The sequence below is a fragment of the Stenella coeruleoalba genome (genome assembly GCF_951394435.1).
Source record: "Stenella coeruleoalba genome assembly, chromosome: 2".
In the NCBI taxonomy this organism is placed as follows: Eukaryota; Metazoa; Chordata; class Mammalia; order Artiodactyla; family Delphinidae; genus Stenella; species Stenella coeruleoalba.
Genome location: NC_137147.1, coordinates 109056854 through 109076015, shown reverse-complemented (window position 1 = coordinate 109076015; position 19162 = coordinate 109056854). Strand labels below are relative to the sequence as shown.

General features: G+C 51.1%; 1 protein-coding gene across 2 annotated transcripts in view; it reads left to right on the top strand.

The window, feature by feature from the left end:
- Positions 1-19162, top strand: part of PDE8A (phosphodiesterase 8A) — a 137310-nt gene that overhangs the window by 27473 nt on the left and 90675 nt on the right. Inside the window, exon 1 of one of the 2 annotated variants that reach the window (XM_079912637.1) lies at positions 12815-13813. The exons of the other annotated variant lie outside the window; for it this stretch is intronic. Coding sequence (XP_079768763.1) covers positions 13595-13813 — 219 coding nt within the window. The 5' untranslated portion in view covers positions 12815-13594. Of the gene's footprint in view, positions 1-12814; positions 13814-19162 lie in introns of those variants that run through there. 2 annotated transcript variants of the gene reach the window in all.

Sequence of the window (19162 nt, the reverse complement as noted above, 5' to 3'; positions counted from 1 at the left end):
ATTTCCCACTGGCCCCACCAGAAAGCTAGGCAGTTTGGGAGGTACTGGCAGAGCCCTATACTGGAGGAATAACTGGGGTCCAAGACACCCAGGGCAAGTGGCCTAGAACAGGGGGTCCCCGAAGTGCTACAGTTAAGCAGGAGATGGGGCAGCTCTCCCAGCCTGACCCCTAAAGGGAGGGCTTTGTCTTATCCTATCTCAGCCACCTCCTGGTTGTGCCGTTTCCTGCTCTGCAGCATGAGGAAAATAATAATGCCTACTGCATGCACGTGGTGAGGGTGATGTGCAAAAACTCAGTCCAAGGCCCAGCTTGGTGTGGCTAAGCCGGTGGCTCCGGTCCGGTTCTCTCACAAGGTTGTGGTCAAACTGTTGGTCGGGGCTGCAGACCGTTGAAGGCCTGATCAGGCCAGAGGATCCACTTCTAAGATGGCTCACCCACGAGGCTATTGGTAAGAGGCCTCAGTTCCTCTCTACATGGGCCTCTCCTACAGCTGCCTGAGTGTCTTCACCCCACAGCAGCTGGCTTCCTCCAGAGCAAATGATCCAAGGGACAGAATGAGGTGGAAACCACAGTGACTTTTACCATGTAGCCAGCCTTGAAGTCACATGCCGTCATTTCTGCAGTGTCCTACAGGCCACACAGCCCCGCGCTATTTTTTAGTATGTTTTCTTTTTTTTTGCCGCACCGTGCAGCACACGGGATCTTAGTTCCCCAACCAGAGACGGAACCCGTCCCCCCTGCAGTGGAAGCCCAGAGTCTTAACCTCCAGACCACCAGGGAAGTCCTCACAGCAGGGCAGGGGCTACACAAGGGTGCAAGTACCAGGAGGTGGGGCTCGTCAGGCTCTGTTGGGGGTTGGGACCATGTGACCGCACAACCGCTGAACCAGTCCTGGAGCATCTGTTGCCTGACTTCTTGTCATGTGACATAAGAAGTCCTGTTGTTATTCTGCTGCTTACAGCCCAAAGCATCCTGATAGCCCTTCCCCAAAAGTCCTTCGTTGTTTTGCTTAAAACAGCCAGTGTTGGATTCTGTGACTTACAAACTAAAGTCCTTGACTGATACCAGAGAGTAAGTTTAGACCATCAGCCTTGAAGAGGGAAAGGTGGGCTCCTGGGCTGCAGGCATCCTCTGTGACTGTCACTCCAAACCTCACAAATGTGACCTGGTTGTCCAGGGTCTAAGAATAAGCACTGTGAGGGGAGAGACAACCCGGCTTTTCTCTGCCTAAATAGTCATAGTTAGGTAAAAATACTAAAGAAAAATCCTTGCTGCAGTGACACGACTTTGTTTCTGCCTGATTCTCCAGCTAGCTCTGTGGCTGAGTCTCTGTGGAGGGATGGAATCCTTCTCCTTTCTCTCCGGGCTGAGATTCCCTGCTTCCCTTTGGGATGGGGCTGATTCCAGCAGAGATTCCCAGGTTCTATCCCTTGGGTGGCCAGCAACCAGGAGGATCTCACAAGTTGCCACCGTGGGCCAGGAGAACACTAAATTTACACAAGTCTGGTCTCCTACCAAAGGGAGGCCAGAAATCAGGATTCTCTGAGCTCTCTGTAGCCTTCATGTGGGACTGGCAAGTTTTCACATTTCAGAAGGAAGGGGAGCCTCTTTGAGCTCACCCTCTCTGATCTTCTGGATCAGCTGCAGCTGGGAGCATGGTAGTTGGGTGGCCCATGGACGCTGGCAGCACCATCACTGCCAAGCTTAGTAATTATGTGCTGGGAAAGAGTCAGACCCCACCCAGACTTCTGTATTCTGCTGGGTCCCAAGGGCACCCATGCAGAGGGACGGGCTGCAGGGTGGGAAATTATATAGGGTCATCTTTTTTCATTTTAATAAATTTATGTATGTATGTATTTATTGTTGGCTGCGCTGGGTGTTCGTTGCTGCGCGCGGACTTTCTCTAGTTGCAGCGAGTGGGGGCAACTCTTCGTTGCGGTACACGGGCTTCTTATTGCGGTGGCTTCTCTTGTTGCAGAGCACGGGCTCTAGGCATGCAGGTTTCGGTAGTTGTGACGCAGGGGCTTAGTTGCTCTGCGGCATGTGGGATCATCCTGGATCAGGGCTTGAACCCGTGTCCCCTACGTTGGCAGTCAGATTCTTAACCACTGCGCCACCAGGGAAGTCCTCTAGGGTCATCTTTATCCAGCCCCATACTCCCTTTCAACTCAGAGAAGTTGTGAGTGACAAATGAAGCATTTCTTAGAAACAATAAGTGATGTCCATCACTGCGTGAAGGGCTCGCGCAAAGGGGTAAAGGGGTATGGGTGGGAGAGAATGCAGCAGCTTGGGGTCCTGGCTCCACCACACTCATGGTGTGGCCTTGGACAAGTCCCCTCTTGCCCCTTTGAAAAGAGGAGCTGGATCACAAAATGTTAGATCTAAGAAGGACAGGGAAGTTCATCGGGTGGCCTCATATGTCAGGTGGAAGGCTTTGGGCTGCAGATAACAGAAGGCCCAACTAAAAATAGCTTACACAACGAAACTGTTTTACGCCACCTAACAAGGAGTTCAGATGTTGGGCGGTTATGGGATTACACTCAGGATAGCGAGGACACAGGTTCTGTCCATCTTTCCACTCTGCCACCCTCAGGTGTTGGCAGCTCTCCCTCACGGTGGTCAGGTTGCTGAAACAGCACCAGGCATCCCTTTCTTGCCCACCCCTTCTGTAGGCAGAAAGCAGTCAGGTGTCTCTCTCGTGTCTCTATTTTCAGAGTGAGGAAAACCTTCCCAGAAACCCCTCTCCGCACCATCCCCCAGAGACCCCCTACATCCCATTGACAAGGGGTGTGTCGCGAGCTCATGACTAAACCAATCTCTGACACGGGGAAAGGAGTGACTGCGATTGGCTGGAACCCATCAAGCATCACCCCATGGGCTGGGAAGGGCCTGGGAAGCAGGTGAGAGGAGAACGGCTTCCCAGGCCCTTCACGGTGTGTTGGGGAGGAAACACACCGTGTCTGCCATGGCTCAGCTCCTCCTTTCATAGGTGGGGACTGGAGGGGGAGGGGGACTTTCTCAAGTCAGGTCACACAGGAGCTGGGGGCAGTCAGGGGTGAATGCAGTTCTGACTCTTGGGCAGGCTATTTCATCACAACCTGTTGGTCCTGGCCTAGGTGATCTCGAGTCTGGAACTAAAATTCTGATTCCCTCTGAAAACTTTTCTCTCTAGAGTCACCTTAAGTCCATGGGCAGCCTGGGACATAATTCTCCAGAGTTAACTCAAGCCCTTGAAGTCTGGCTCAGTAGGAGGCAGACAGGCTTCCCTGCCTTAATGAGAAGTTGCTATGGCTCGGTACTTAAAAGCTCTGAAGGCAGGCAGGCAGAGCAAGATCAGACCCCATCCCTGCCATCCCTGCCTTATCTGTTGTTTGTTGAGCCCAGCGGACTACCCCGGCAGCAGCTGGCAGTAACACCTTCTGCCAGTGAGACTGTTTGTAACAGTCACCCCATCAATGATTACATCAATCCATGGCCAGCCAGCAAAATACAAAACACTCGAGATATCTCAGGCAAAGCAGTGTTGATGAGAGGAACTGGCTAAAAGGTGTTGGAAGAGCGGGAGACACAGAAGCATGACAAGGGTGTTTCCAAAGGGATCAGGAAGCTGCCAGGCCCCAGGAGGACACACACCTTGCTGCTGAGCTGCTAGAGGTGCCGCCCCTATGCTCACCGCCAGCTACTGTTGCCACCAACCCAGCTGCAGCCACTGCCGTGATGCTGCCAGAGCGAGACTGGCTTTTCACTTCCTCCTACATTCTAACCTCTTCTGTGCCTCCATGGGCTGAACCCAACTAGAAACCAGCTGGTCAGAGGAGTGGGATGGAAAAGAAGGGACGGAGGTCCCGTTAGATCCTATGTGGGACAGAAACACGTGAGATGAAGGTGAACAGCATGGATCTCAGAGTCAGAGAGGCCTGGGTTGGTGTCCTTATTCTGTGACCTGGAGCAGGTCACCTCCCCTGTGTGAGTTTTAGTTTCCTCATCTATAAAATAGGCATGGTAATACTCATCTCAGAGTGCTTGTGAAGGCTCAAAAGGAAATGATCGTAAGGAGCTTCAGAAAAGTGGCCAACAGCTTAGAAGGGGCTAGTTCCTGAACCTACCCTGCTCCTGCCTCTCACTTCAGGGCCTTTGTACTCTGTGCTTTCTCTTACCTCTGCCTGGAATGTTCCTTCCTATATACTTTTTAATGTAATTACTTTGTAGCCCAGGTAGGAGATTTTTAATTGCAAGAGACCAAAATTTAGACCCAAAGAGGCTTAATCAAAAGCAGAAGTGGTTAAAGCCGAAAAGTCCCAGCATAGTTCGGACTTCAGGTATGGCTTGATCAGGGGTTCAAGCAGTAACATCAACACACATTAACTCTGGATTGGATCACGTGCCTATCTCGAAATCAATTTCTGTGGCTGGGGATGTGGTACATACTAAACATTCCACCCAAATAATTTGAGTTGATACTAGGCGTGACTGTGGTTTCCCAGAGGAAAATTAGGTAGCTATAAGGATGAATGGGTGCTGGGCAGGAAAAACAGCTATCCATTCATATTTCAGCTCAGGGAAAACATCCTGGTGCTCACTCTCCTCTGTTCAAGGTTAAGTCATTTCCCACTGTGCTACACAATCAGAGCTCCTTGGACGTCACAGCATTCATCAGCTTATAATTATACTCTGATGGAGTTGAATGAAGGAGCCTGCCTTCCACCCCAGATTATGAGCTCCATTGATAGGCAGGGGCTATTTGGCCATCACTGTATCGTCAGTATCCAGCCCAGTGCCTACACTTGCTAGACGCTCAGCAGAGTCTGTACATGAAGGGATGAATCTGGGACCCCGGTTATTATGAGGCCCAGCCTGCTACTGTGACTTTTTCCAGCTGCACTGCTTCTTAGGCTGGAGTCTTTCCCCTCCAAAGTCTTCTCTCCCCTGCAAGCAGGCTTGGGCACACTTATACAGGACACCCCTCCCGAGAGAAGGGAATGACAGTTTTCCCATGGGAGGTGGGAGGCCTGAGACCCAGAACTCAGGGCGGGTGATTCAGGCCATCAGAAGCAACTTGATGAATCAGGAGAGAGGCCAGAGGAAAAAGGAGGGTTACTTTGGATCAAGAGCTTTAAGAGGAGTGATTCATGATCGTTGCGGCTGACATTTAAAAAGCCCCAAATACTTTTGGTGAACAGTGTGCTGCTTTGCATTTTGCCTCCCGTTTATCCTGGGACTGAAGCAGCCCACAGTCGCTCTGGGGTGTATCATATTCACTTTCTGCTTCTCAAGCATCAGTGATGTTTCGCTCCTCAGTTTCCCGTATGTAAGTTACTATCGCCAAAACTTATTTTCATGGAAGTGCTTGCACAGTAGGGACAGGTTGGGCTTTGGCGTCAGTTAGGGCACAGTGTGCACCCAGGTTCTGCCGTCTGCTCTCTGTGTGACCTAGGACAAGTTACTTAACCTCCCCGAGCCTCCATGTTCTCTCCAATAGCGAAAAGATGACAACATCATCCTCTCAGGGCTTTGGGGATATTTAGACGGGGATGCTTCTTTGTAGCGCAAATTCCAGGTTTAAGCTGTGGCGGGTGGATGGAAGGGGTGGGAAGGAGCATGTGCGTCAGGGGAGGGAGGAGAACGGGGAAGCCGCAGGGCTCTGGGGTCTCCCTGCTCTACCCAGGGGTGAGCGTGAGTCTGAGTCCCCAGTAGAAAATCTGTGAACTGACGCTGGAAGGGCTCTTTGCCGAGATATAAACTCTGCCAGACACAGGGCGCAAACAGCATGCCTTCAGGGCCTAGGAGACAAAGTGAGACACTGTGTGTGTGCGCACACGCGTGTGTATGAAGGTGTAGGGTGACCGGTCGGCCTGGTTTGCCTGGGATTGAGGGTTTCCCAGGGTGCAGGACGTTCAGTGTGAAAACCTGGAGAGGAGAGTCTTGGGCAACCTGAGACGTGGCTGGTGACCCTGTAAGTGTGTCTTTTCCCCGACTTGTGCCTGGAGCCCAGAGGAGCTTCAGCACCCTGAGGACTCCAGGGCCTCAGCTTTCACAGCCTCAGGAGTCGGTGCCAGGGCCCAGCTGTTAACATGGTGTGGGGTGCCAGCAGAAGAGAGAGAGTGGGGGGTGATCTCACTGCCTCACCCCAGACCCCCTCAGACACTCCCAGAAGCAACTGGCTGAAACGTTGCAGGAGGCTGGAGGCCTGCCTTAGTAGAGGGGGAAAGAGCCAGCAAAATGTGGGTCATTACCACATGGTGACCAAGGTGAGGTCTGGGGAAACATGGGTTCCATATAAGGGCCGAGCCAGAACCCGGCACTTAGTGTGATTTTTGTCATTATATTTTCTATTGGGCCATTGATAGTCTAGAGTACTACTTTTTACTTTTAATCTGGTCACTGTAGGGAAACCTTTCATGTCGATAACTCTTGAATTGATTTCTGAGTATCCTGAGTATAAAGCGACATTACTTGCCATTAATGATCAATTTTATCTCCAGTTCCAATATCTGTGCTCTAATTTCTAAGCCACGTCTCATTGCACTTCTCAGACCATCTAGATAACATTGGCTAATAGCAGCGCTGGTTGTTGCCTTTTGTTTTATTTCTGAATCCATTAATTATGTTCTAGTCAAGTGCTTCTTGGTCTTGGGGCACCCTGTAGAGTAGACCCGCTGAGTCCCAGCCCTGGGGAGTGTTCTACTGCTTCACTATTAAATATCTTGAAAGCTCTTAGCTGGAAATAAATATGCTTCATTGTATTAAAGAAGCATCTTCTGTTTTTAAGAGCCTTTGTAAAGGGTGGGTATTGGGTTATTAAAGACCTGCATCAGCTCTTGTTCTAAAAAACCTCAGTGTCTTCGTCTGTAAAATGGGGGCAGGGGTAGGGGAGCGGGAGGAGCAATAGTAACCACTTCATGGGGCCGTTTTGAGGAATACGTGAGCTCACACATGTGAAGTGCTTGTCACACAGGCTGGCTGGTGTCATCGCTGTCACAGGTTACATCTCAGGGCTGCCTGGACACACTGCTCTCCTCCTCCAGGCCAGGAGACCCTGTGTTGCTCCCCTGCTCCTGCCCTGAAGGAGGGGCAGTCAACAGCGATCCTGGCCCCCAGAAACCAAGTGCTCTTTTCAGGTGGAATTTGGCTGAGAGCCACAGGCTGGGCGGTTGGGAGGCTGGGTGGGTTGGGATGAGCCCCCAGGGAAAGAACAAGAGCTGGAGGACTTCATGGGTCCTGGCTGTGGCCCATCCAGCTGTGTGACCTTGGCGTGTCACTTGACCCCCCTGTGACCTGCTTCTTGAGAAGGCCATTCCTGAGGAAACCTGAGGCCAGTCCCACCTACCCGGGAGGTGGAGTGAGGCCAGGGACGGAGCCAGGGCTGGGGCACTGGGTCCAGGGTAGAGGGAGGCATGGACTGTTTTTATTAAATAACAACATGACCTGCAGGTCAGACCCTGTGAATTTCCCCCAAGATACCAGATTCCTCCCCCGCACTGCCCCATGCTTGTCTCCCCCTGCACACACCTGGACAGTGTACTTTTCAGAGGAGGTAGGCAGAACTGGCCACAGAATTTGTGGGATCCAGTGCGACATGAAAATATGGGGCTCCTCATTCAGCACTTATTAAGAATTTTAAGATGGTCACAGCTGAGCATTAAACCGAGATTGGGACCCTTGTAAGCATGGGGCCCTGTGATGGGGGCCTGGGATTAGGGACATAACAAATTAGGAACTTGGGACAAGGAACTCCCTGTGGTGTGGAAAGCAACGGTGTTGCTGTGGGGCTGTGGAGGTAGAGACTAGGGCTCCCAAAGGCCATGCTCGCAGCATCACAGCAAACTGCATCTGCAGAGCTGAGGTGTCAGGACAGCGAGACGGTCCTAGTGGCATCTGGGTCCCTGTATTCTTCCCTTCTGGTATTCTTGGGAAATGAAGCAGTAAATACCTACCCTGGCTGAGCTAGTGGAGTTGGTCTCTGACCTTTACAAACAAATACAGCAGTGTTAGGAATTTGGGACTTTCTCCAGTAGGTGGGAGAGGATATGACCCACTGGTGTGGTGGGCAAGTGTGGATGGAGCCAGGGAGCTGGCACTGGGGGCAGAGCTCCTTGTTGGGAGTGGAGGAGTCTGAGACGGCCGGAGCTAATAAGGTCGTTTTGAGGAAGGGGGTCCACATTAGGTTGTCAATCCTGAGCTCCAGGAGGACCACGAGTACCAAGGTCTGGAGCCAAATAGAGGAGAGAAATGCAGGTGTACGTCTGAATTCTGGAGCGAGAGGACAGCATCTGGGGGCTCCTCTCTACTGTTCTCACCTATAGGAAGTGCTGCTCCCTCCTTACAGTTCTGGCCTAGGGGTGGATCATCCATTCCCTCCCTTATCTGAGAAAGGCTGGAACGTTCAAACACTTTACTAAAGGCTTGGGAGTACAGACAGAAATAAAGATAAGGAGGCCAGGGGCCTGGAGAGGATGATCAACAGAGGCCTTGCATCTGGGGGTGGCTGGATCCCCCTTATCCAGGAGCAGAGGGCATGTCCAAAGAGCTCCCCCTTCTCAGTCCCTCAGCTCAGCCAGGCTCTATGTTTTCATTTCCCCTCATCCCTTCTGGAGCTGGGGTGGGCTGAGGGGTACATAACTTTTTCACCAAGCAATTCAACTTTTAGCAGTCCACCTTACAGAAAAAGATACATTCAAGGATGTTCACGGCAGCCCTGTTTGTGATATCCTAATAGCTGTGTGTGTGTGTGTGTGTGTGTGTGTGTAATATTTAACATAGAAACAGGTCTGGAAGCACATGGTCCAAACTGTTAACAGTAGTTACCTCTACGGAAGGAAGGGAGTGGGGAAGGAAGAGAGACTCTCTTTTGCCTCTGCACACTTTATATACTTCTGCTAAGTTTGATTTTTTTTTTTACTATTTTTCTAGCACGTATTAATGTGTAAATTATAAAATGTGTAATTTTAAAACAATTTAAAAATTACATTGTAGAAACCTAGGGCAGGACAGGAATAAAGACGCAGACGTAGAGAATGGACTTGAGGACACGGAGAGGGGAAAGGGTAAGCTGGGACGAAGTGAGAGAATAGAATTGACATATATACACTACCAAATGTAAAATAGATAGCTAGTGTGAAGCATCTGCATCGAACGGGGGAGATCAGCTCGGTGCTTTGTGATCACTTAGAAGGGTGCGATAGGGAGGGTGGGAGGGAGACGCAAGTAGGAGGGGATATGGGGATATATGTATATATACAGCTGATCCACTTTGTTATACAGCAGAAACTAACCAACATTGTAAAGCAATTATACTCCAATAAAGACATTAAAAAAATTACATTGTACAAAAGTTTGAAAGCTAGAGAAATGAACCTGGTGAAGTCTGATGCCACAGATTTGTAGGGGTATTGAACCTCGGGGTCATTTCATTTCCTCTAGCAGTTGCTGGCAGTCTGTGCGGAGACCTGGAGGAAGGTGGTGTGGAAAGGACCCAGGAGAAGGTGGGAGCCAAGATGCAGGCGCTCAGTAATTATTCTAGGCACCTGATGTCAGTTAGCCCATTTAATCCCTGAGAGGTAGATATCCTTAATCCCAGATTTACAGTAGAGGAAAGCAGCTTGGAGAGGGGATGTATGGCAGGGCTGGGGTTCACACCTCAGGGTGCAGGATCTCTCCCACTTGTGGCTGCTTCAAGTCCAGTTCAATGGGGAAGGCGAGGAGAGGAGTAGAAAACTGAGTGCCAATAGCAGTCTTTGAATGCTGACTCCTGGGTGGAGGAGGAAATAAAGCCAGGAGGGAGCATCGGTTGTAAAAAGGGTCAGCTTAAGTGTAAGAGGTGTGGAAACGGAGTCGGTTTGGGTTTTAGATAGAATAAAGCTGTGTGGGACCCTGCATCTTCATGTCTCTCATGAACTGGTGAAGCGGCCATGAGGACTGAGGAGTCTCCTGGGAATGGCCTGTGCTAGTGGGTGGGTGGGGGCCCACGCTGGCCTCTGTCCCTTGGGTGACTTCTTTCCCGGCCCCACTGACCTCATGCCTGAGACCGCAGAGTAAGAACTGCTCGAGGGGACTTCCTTGGCGATCCAGTGGTTGAGACTTCGCCTTCCAGTGCAGGGCTATGTGGGTGGGGTGGGGTGGGGTGCCGGTTGGATCCCTGGTTGGGGAGCTGGGATCCACTTGCCTCCGGCGAAGGAGCCAAAACACAAAACAGGAGCAATATTGTAACAAATACAATAAAGACTTTAAAAATGGTCCCCATTAAAAAAAACAAAAACGAAAACCAAACTGGGGGCTTCCCAGGTGGCGCAGTGGTTGAGAGTCCGCCTGCCGATGCAGGGGACACGGGTTCGTGCCCCGGTCTGGGAAGATCCCACATGCCGCGGAGTGGCTGTGCCCGTGAGCCATGGCCGCTGAGCCTGCGCGTCCGGAGCCTGTGCTCCGCAACGGGAGAGGCCACAACAGTGAGAGGCCCGCGTACTGCAAAAAAAACCACCAAATTGAAGTTGACCTTCAACTACAATTCTGAGCCTGGTGGGCGTCAAGCACCTCTGCTTGGGGGAATGGATTGGGGGGTGGTGGAGGAGTATGTTCTCCTGCGTGCCATGGAACTTCCGGGTACCCACATGGCTGGGGGTGCCTCTCCTGCAGCAGGAGTGGGATGGTTCGTGAGCCCCCTACATACCACACGGGCTGGGATTCTTCATAGGGGATCAGGAGTCCTGGGTGAGCCAGTGGGTGGCCCATGCCAGTGAGGTTTGGGTTAGTTCTGTCATTGTGACCCCTTTTGTGTCCCCTGTCACTGAGGTCTGGGGAAACTGGGTAGAGAAGTGTTCAGGGACCTCAAGGTGCAGATTATGGCCAGGGAAGGAGGGGTGGGGTGGAACTGATGTTAGGCAGTTGAAGCTGAGATGGGGGGTGGCGGGGAGAGACTGTGACTTCCTGGAGTGTCCCAGGCTGAGTTCCAGAGTATGGATGAAAGTGAGTGGGCGGTTGTTCCTTGTGACCCCAGAAGTGGGCAGAGGACTCCTGCCGTTGCTGTCTGCTCCTGCTTTGTTCTTAGCCTTAGCTTTCTAAGTCTAGAGTCTCCAAATTGCAGAGCTGGAAATCAGTTAACGCTGCCATCCAACAGGTCTCTGGCAACAGAGAGGGCAAGAGTCCAGCTCAGGACAGCAAAGGGCAGCGCAGGAGGCCAGCGAGGCGGGGCTGGGGATAAGGGTCCCCACCCCGAATTAGAGCAGGGCTCAAGGATTTCCAAGGTGAGCCCAGGAAACCGAGGTCCTACCTGCGAAGGGGAGCCCAGAGGGCAGCCTGAAGCCCCTGGAGGAGGCAAGGTCAGTGCCGGGAGTCATCAAGGCCCGGCTTCTCAGTGAGGTGGGGAGGGGAGGACAGAGGGCGTGAGATAGACTTTCAAGCACTCTGACGGTTCAAAGCGTTTTCTTCACCAGTTACTCTTTATTTAGAAGAGTGCAGATTCTGCCTGGAAAAATTACATTCAAAACCCAGCAAAACAGAGGCAGAAAACACTACAATTGATGGTAAATTTCTTTTTCTGTGTCTTTCAAGACATCTTCTTTGAGCCGCTGGTACTTTTATAAGGCGTGGAGGCACACATAAGATTGCTAAATGTGCTTATGCTAAATGTGCTTAAACTTGATAGTGTAAGTCAGGTGCCAGTGGTTTGGGCCCGCTCGGCTAGTAAAGAGGGCCAATAGCACAGAACTGCCCTCGGGTTACCCGGCCTTTGAGCTCTGCCGCCCTCAGGAAACTGCCCGGTGCGCACCTCCGGCCCGGAATATCCCGGCTCGAGGGGCGCCAGGGCTGTGGATCTTAGGCTCGTCTTGAAGCCCGAGTCACCGCAGGGAACCCGCCTCCTGAGCCCGTTGGCAGTCTCAGAGCTGCAACAGGGACTCCAGCCTGGAGCACGCGTCCGGGTCTTTACAGTAGCCGGGCTGGAGGCGGGAGCCCTGGCACCTCAGGGTCTTGCCAGGGCCGCGCTAGGAAAGGTGTGGACGGCGGGAGAGGAAAGGGACCCATCGCGTCGGGGTCTCGGCTGACCGGGAGCCGCAGGGAGGGCGGGAGAAAGGGCGGGTCCGAGGTGGGCTGCTCCGGGGTCCTTGATGGACGCCCAGGAGTGCCACCCTCTAGCTGATCGTGGGAGGAGACCCAGGCACAGAGAGGCTAAGTGATTCGCTCAAAGTCACACAGCGAGCCGCTGGCGATATGTGTGGGATGTAGTTCTGCCAACGCGTCTCGCGTCATCACAGGCCGCGCCCGGCACGGCGGACGCCTGGTTCTGCTCTCGCAAGCAAGGAGCCTTTGGGGCCTTGGGCGCCCCGTCCTTTGGTTAAGAGGAGAGTGGGACGGCATCCCCAGCTTGCCCCTAAATGTAGCTTCTTAGCATCCCAGCATCACAGCCTCCCGGTCGCCTGTGTAGGCGGGCATGGTGCTCCAGGTCTTGGCGCCAGAGGGAACGCACAAGGACTGCGGCCCCCGACAATGACGCCCGGACCCCATCTGCCTGGGACCACCGGAAACAGAGGTCCTTCCACCGGCCTCTTTAATAGCTCCGAGATAGTGACCGTTATCTCTACTTATCTGTTAGTCATGCAGCTGCTAAGTCACAAGCCGGAGCCGGTTTCGAACCCATTGGTGTGGGTTTTGGTGCCCGCAGGCCCGAGATCAGAGCCCACCGGCTCGGGGTGGCTGTGTGTGGCCTTGGGCAAGTCTTTCTCCCCGCAGCCAGGCAGCGCCCCTCCCGTTGTGGCCGCGCCTGCTCAGTGGCGGGAGGGGCCCGGGAGGAGGCAGCGGGCGCCCCAGCTGCTTTGCATTGACGCCAGCACCCGCTGGAGGTCACAGCTGGGGGCTGGGCGCGGCGTGCTGCCGGGAAGACCCGGCCCGGCAAACGGAGCCGGAGCCGCTCCGTCCGCACCTCCCGGGTGAGCGCCGCCGCTTCAGTGCTTCTCGACGGCACGGCTTCAGATCCGACTGGAGCCGAGGTCTCTCCTTCCCTACCCGGGCGGACGCTGCCTCGTCGCCCCAAACGGCTTCCTTTGGCCCCTACCCCTCAACGGCGAGAGATCTAGGCTAGCTTTCTCCGCCACCAGCCCTGACACCAGGAGCATTTATTCGCGGGGCGGCAGGCGGAGCGGCGTGGGTGCCCGAGCCTCGAGAGTCGGCTGCTAAAGCGCCGCGGAGCGGGAACGGGCCGTGAGCGGGCGCAGCAGGGATCTCACCTCCCTCGGGGGACTCGCCTACACTCGGGTCGGGAGAGCTCAAATCTCCTCCCCCGAAATTCCCCGGAAGCGCGGCTCGGCAGAGGCGAGCGCGGCGATGTGAGGGAGGAGGCTAAGGGCTCCCGCTTCAGGAAGGGCATGTTCGGAGGGGCGGCCGCGGTGCGCTGCCCGCCCCACCGCCCCCACCCCACCGCCGCAGCTGCTGCTCCCGCACCGCGATAAAAGGGGCGGCCGCACTTCCTGGCGCGAGACCCGCGCTCGCCGCCTCCCGCCCAGGCGGCGATGATAGGGCGCTCGCGGCAGCCGCGAGGCACCGGGCCGGCCGTTTACTGACCGTTTCGCGGCTACCCGCCAGCGTGTCGGAGACGCCGCCTCCAGCATGGGCTGTGCCCAGAGCATCCACGCTTCCGAGAGCCGGGTTGTGTACCACGGCGGCAACGAGGCCGAGGACGCGCCGGGCCCCGCGGCGCCGCCGTTGCAGCCCGGCGGGCCGCGCCTCCCACCCGGCCAGACGACGGCTGCCTCGGCCCGGTCCTGTGGCTCCAGCGTCGTGGAGTCCGAGCCAAGCAGCGGCAGCGGCAGCAGCATCGGCAACGCGGTAAGGGGTGCCGGGAGGGCGGGTGCTCCGAGGCTGCGGTCTGCGGTGAAATTCGGGCCCTGCGTTGCGGCAGCTTTCCCACAGGGATTGGTGGGGCTCCCTCCTGGGCCGCGGTGCCCTGTCGCCCGGCTTTGGATGACTTTGACGGACGCCAGCGCGCCGTCTTGAGAGGGCAGCGACCGGAGGCGTACCAACCCTAGTCCTGGGCACTGTGCTTAGTAGAGTTGTGCTTAAGACGCTTTCCGAGCCGCGGCTTCGGTTCCTGGGACACATCCAACCCGACGTGTCGAGCAGGAGGGACCTCTGTGAACTTGACCCAGGCGGTTGCATCCATTACCTCCCAAACAGAGGAACCCCCCCCCCCGCCCCGCCCCAGGATATTCTGGCGCGACCCTGAACGTTAAGTCAGTGTGAACTTTGTTCCTTTGGTTCTCGTGGTGGAAAGGGAAGGTCGGCTAGCACTGTGAAGCCGGGGTACTGGACCCTACCACCGTGTTGCGTTTTCCCTCTGTCAGCTTTGCACAAGCATGCAGTTGCAGTTTTCCATTTTCTTTGGGACTATTAAAATGTAATCTGGAACATCAGCTTTGCTTCATTGCACATGTATTTGAGGTTCACTTTCATTAGCATGCATGTTGTACCTGAAGCATATGTAATTAGAAAATAGTATCAGAAACACGATTTTTGAAGCATTCAGCAGAACAAAGTTAATTTTTTATTAAGCATTCTTATTGGGACAGTTTGTGAAGTAAGCCTTTCTTCTTCCTCCCCTGGAAAATTACCCCAAGCAACTAGGAGGGGGAAGAAAAACCCAGAAATGAAAACTCTGTCTTTGAAGAAATTAGGAGATGTCTGAAACCCCAAACCAGAAAATAAGTGGAAAGGGTTTTTGAAAGATTGGACCAGGAGTATGAGAGCAAGTAGACAGAAGACACTTGCAGCTGCAGAACTTAGGAAAAGAAAACTCAAGTAGCAAATAGTACTTTCTAAGGTGAGGGATGCACCCTGGGGTTCAAAACCAAAATGTTTAGTTTGAAATGGTGGAAATGAGTGCACAGGCTGGTGGCAGAAGCTTCACCGGGTGCAGTTTGATACCAAGATGCAGAGGAGCATGGACTGAAGGAGGACTTATCTCAAGTAACATTTGTGGGGAGCAGGCTGAGCTGTGACGACAGGAAGGAGAGGACTCTGTGCTGTGAACAGCCCTCACAGCTGCCTGTCTCTTTGGAGAGAGAGAGAAGCTCAGGAATACCCGTCCCCATTCTGTGTGTCCACGTATACCATCCCGCCAGAAAAAGAAAGAACACTCCCGTTCCTCTGAACATGGCTCTGGCTCTTCTCCCAAGTGAGTCTTCTTCAAATAACTGGTCTAGAATAAACCACCTTCAAAAATGAGTAATCAAAAATGGACCAGTTCAGGATCTAGTCAAACATAATTACTTAAAAGAAGATGAAGAAACATGAAAAAACAGAAAGATGATGATGACCAGCACTCACTAGAAAAACACTGGCACAGAACAAGTGAAATTATGATGAAATATTTCACAAATTAAAGAAAAATGTCAGTTTACTGCTGTAAAGAGCTGGAGCACAAATCGGAAGTACAGGAGCTCAGGGAAGAAATGGCAAGTCAGTAGGCAAAAAAACCTAAGTTCAAGAAAGAAAGTGAAGGGAAAAATAAAACCCATCAAAGAAATGAAGGCAAGTTAAAAGTTAACCAAGACAGGGCTTCCCTGGTGGCGCAGTGGTTGAGAGTCTGCCTGCCAATGCAGGGGACACGGGTTCGTGCCCCGGTCCGGCAAGATCCCACATGCAGCGGAGCGGCTGGGCCTGTGAGCCATGGCCGCTGAGCCTGCGCGTCTGGAGCCTGTGCTCCGCAACGGGAGAGGCCACGATAGTGAAAGGCCCGCGTACTGCAAAAAAAAAAAAAAAAATGTTAACCAAGATAGTGTATAGAAAACAGAAAAGGAGTGAGCAACGTGAAAACAGAAATAGTTTAGACTTATGAATGAAAAGTACAAAAATTCCCTGAAGAAGGAAACAAATAATAGACAAAATAAAAATTTAAAGGTTTCCAGAAGGAGAACTTGAATCTACAGTTTGAAAGGACGCACTGTATACCCAGGAAAAATTAACATAGAACCGTCAGCATTGCAGTGTATCCCAGTAAAATTATTGGACTTAAATTAAAGAATTTAATTTAATTTAATTCTTTAAATAATTAAAGAATTATTTGGACGGCCAGGCCAAAAGATCAACTAACTTATAAAAGGGGAAAATTTGGCTGTTCCTTATCATCAATCAACATGGGAGAAGACTGACAAAATCCTTAAGAAGAGTAAGATTGACGCAAGGATTTTATATTCATTGAAATTGTATTTTTTTAAAAAACAAGTTTTGGGCTTCCCCGATGGCGCAGTGGTTGAGAGTCCGCCTGCCGATGCAGGGGACACGGGTTCGTGCCCCAGTCTGGGAGGATCCCACATGCCAGGGAGCAGCTGGGCCCGTGAGCCACGGCCGCTGAGCCTGCGCATCTGGAGCCTGTGCTCCGCAATGGGAGAGGCCACAACAGTGAGAGACCCGCGTACCGCAAAAAAACCCCACAAAAAAACAAACAACAAAAAAACCCAAGTTTTTAAATATAAGATCTTGAGAAAAAATATCCCCATGAACTCTTCTTGAGGAATCTAGTGAAAGACAAACTTCAGTCCACCAAGCGGTAACTGGAAAAACTCCAGCAAAAGAACCGTTAAAAGCATTGATCAAGTCTGTTTACCTGTAGATTAAAACAAATTTGGAGATTAGTGCAATAGAACAGAATGTGACGGTTGTATGACCTGACAATATGAAATTATCTAACCGAATTTGAGAGGAGAAGAGGAAAGAAGATGGTAGTAAATTTAGAATATTCTTTCCTCATCTTTAATAGGTAGGGTTCAACGGGTATCGTTTAAAGCTAACAGACAAACTACTGGAGGTTTAGGTATATTTAAGAGTACAAAGTTAAACAGGATGTAGTATGATGGACTAAAATAGGACAGTGGAGGGATGGTGCAAGAGAAGAAAATATCTTAATTTTATTATTTCTCATGGGGGATTAAATAGATACTGTCTAAAGAAATAAAGGCTTTCAGATATTAATAAAAGTAACCAATAGATTAAAAAATAAACCATCTGAAATATCAAAATATACACACAAAGGAAAATGAACAGTCTCTACAAAGGATAACAAAAATAATTGATAGAACTAAGGCCACTATCTGTCATATCAGTAAATATAAATGGAAATTGGAGGTCATCAGCTTGGTCATCAGGAAGTCGAATCACATACTCCACTAATATGGTTCCCTAACAGAAGAGGCACTGCAGTGGGAGGGACACAGCAGGACACTCCAGAGAAACCACAAAAATGCTCCCTCCATAAGAGGAAAAGCTTTAAAAATCCATCAGGCTCCTAGAGTGAGAAATCGTCTAATAGAACCAGTCGCATGAGACCTTCTCCCTGGTCCTTTCTTATGCTCCCTGCCGCAGAAACAGCAGCTGGCAGGTAGGGGAGGAAGTGAGGGGGAGAGAAGCAGCACCTGCTTCTCCAAAGGCGTGCTGCCCCGCAACTGGCCCTGCTGGTGGAGAGAGAATCTTCTTCAGATGAAAACTGAAGTGCTGTTAAGCTACTGGACTGATCATTTTCTTTTTAAAGTACCTAAACTCTTTTTGAAAGTTAATGCAGTTAATGCATAACTCATCAGTGTACAACTCGATGAATTCTTGTACATGTAACTAGCATCCAGACCAAGAAGTAGAATATTCCAGGAACCTATAAGTCTTCCTGATACTCTCTTTCAGTCACCTACTAGGCTACCCCCACCCCCGCCAAAATATGCTGTAGATTAGTTTTGCCTGATTTGAACTTTATGTAAATGAAGTAGACTGATCACTTTTAATTACTAAATTGAGGCTGTATTTGTGACTTAATGAGTGTACGGGGTTCAATAGTGTCCTCTCAAAATTAATGTCCACTGGAACCTCAGAATGTGACTTATTTGGAAATAGTCTTTGCAGATGTAATTAGTTAAGACAAGGTCATACTGGATTAGGCTGGGCCCTAAGTCCAGTGACTGTTGTCCTTATAAGAAGTTCATGCCATGGCAGAGGCAGAGATGGGAGTGATGCAGCTACAAGCCAAGGAAAGCCAAGTATTCCCGGCAACCACCAGAAGCTGGGAGACAGGCGTGAAATAGCTTCTCCCTCAGATCCTACAGAAGGAAGCACCCCTGCCTACACCTTGATTTTGGACTTCTGGCCTCCTGAACTGTGAGAGAATAGCTTTCTATTGTTTTAAACCACCTAGTTTGTGGTAATTTGTTACAACAGCCTTAGGAAACTAATAAAATGCAACTCTAGGACTGAGTATTAAGAAAGAGAGGGCAGAAAATTTATGAGACTTGTCCTCATTTTAGGAGTGGAGGAAGCACTACTTCCATTAAACAGGTTTAAAGCCGGAAAATGACTTAAAGACCCTTTTGTTTACCCTGCAAGAGCCTTGCATATTCAACGTACCAATTATAGAAGCAAACTATTGGCTCACTGGAACATCAGACTCTCAAATGTTCACCTTCCAGAAGGGCAGTGGAGATAAGACTTTCCCCAGATTTATTTCATGCATTGCATTCACTACCAGGCTCTTTATTCTGAGTCCCATGTTCCCAAGCACATTCACCTCTGGAAGTGGGTTCTGTGAGAAGTTCTTCAGGGATTCCTGATGGGGCCCTGTCCTCAGACCCACCACAGGTCACAAGCCCGCAAGTTCACATGCCCTCTCTGCCATGCAGTACCTAAAGCTAATCCAAGTTAAAAGGTCGTAAAAACAAAACCACGTATTCAAACTTTTTGTTCTCTCCTGTTAAAAGTCTTTCTTCAAACCACCTGTGGTATGGTGGGTTAAGCCAGCCCCATGGACCTGTCCCACAGTGTCATTCTCTTGAAAAGTCTTCAGTGTGCTAGGAATCTGTATGTTTCCTCAAGTCCTCAGCTACCTGTTTACTGAAAACTATTTAGGAAAAAGTAACATATAATAGGTGAAACTAGCTACTTACAGAAGTCATCTGCCCTAATTTCATTTCTGAGGATAATTCATGAATATAGCTTCATGTTTTAGATTTATTCCTTATCACTGCCATGTATGTTTGTTACGTTATCTAATACTTTCTCTAATAACTCTTTTAAAAATAATTAATTTTTTTTGGCTGCTTTGGGTCTTCGTTGCTGCACGTGGCTTTCCTCTAGTTGCAGTGAGCTGGGGCTACTCTTCCTTGCGGTGCACAGGCTTCTCATTGCGGTGGCCTCTCTTGT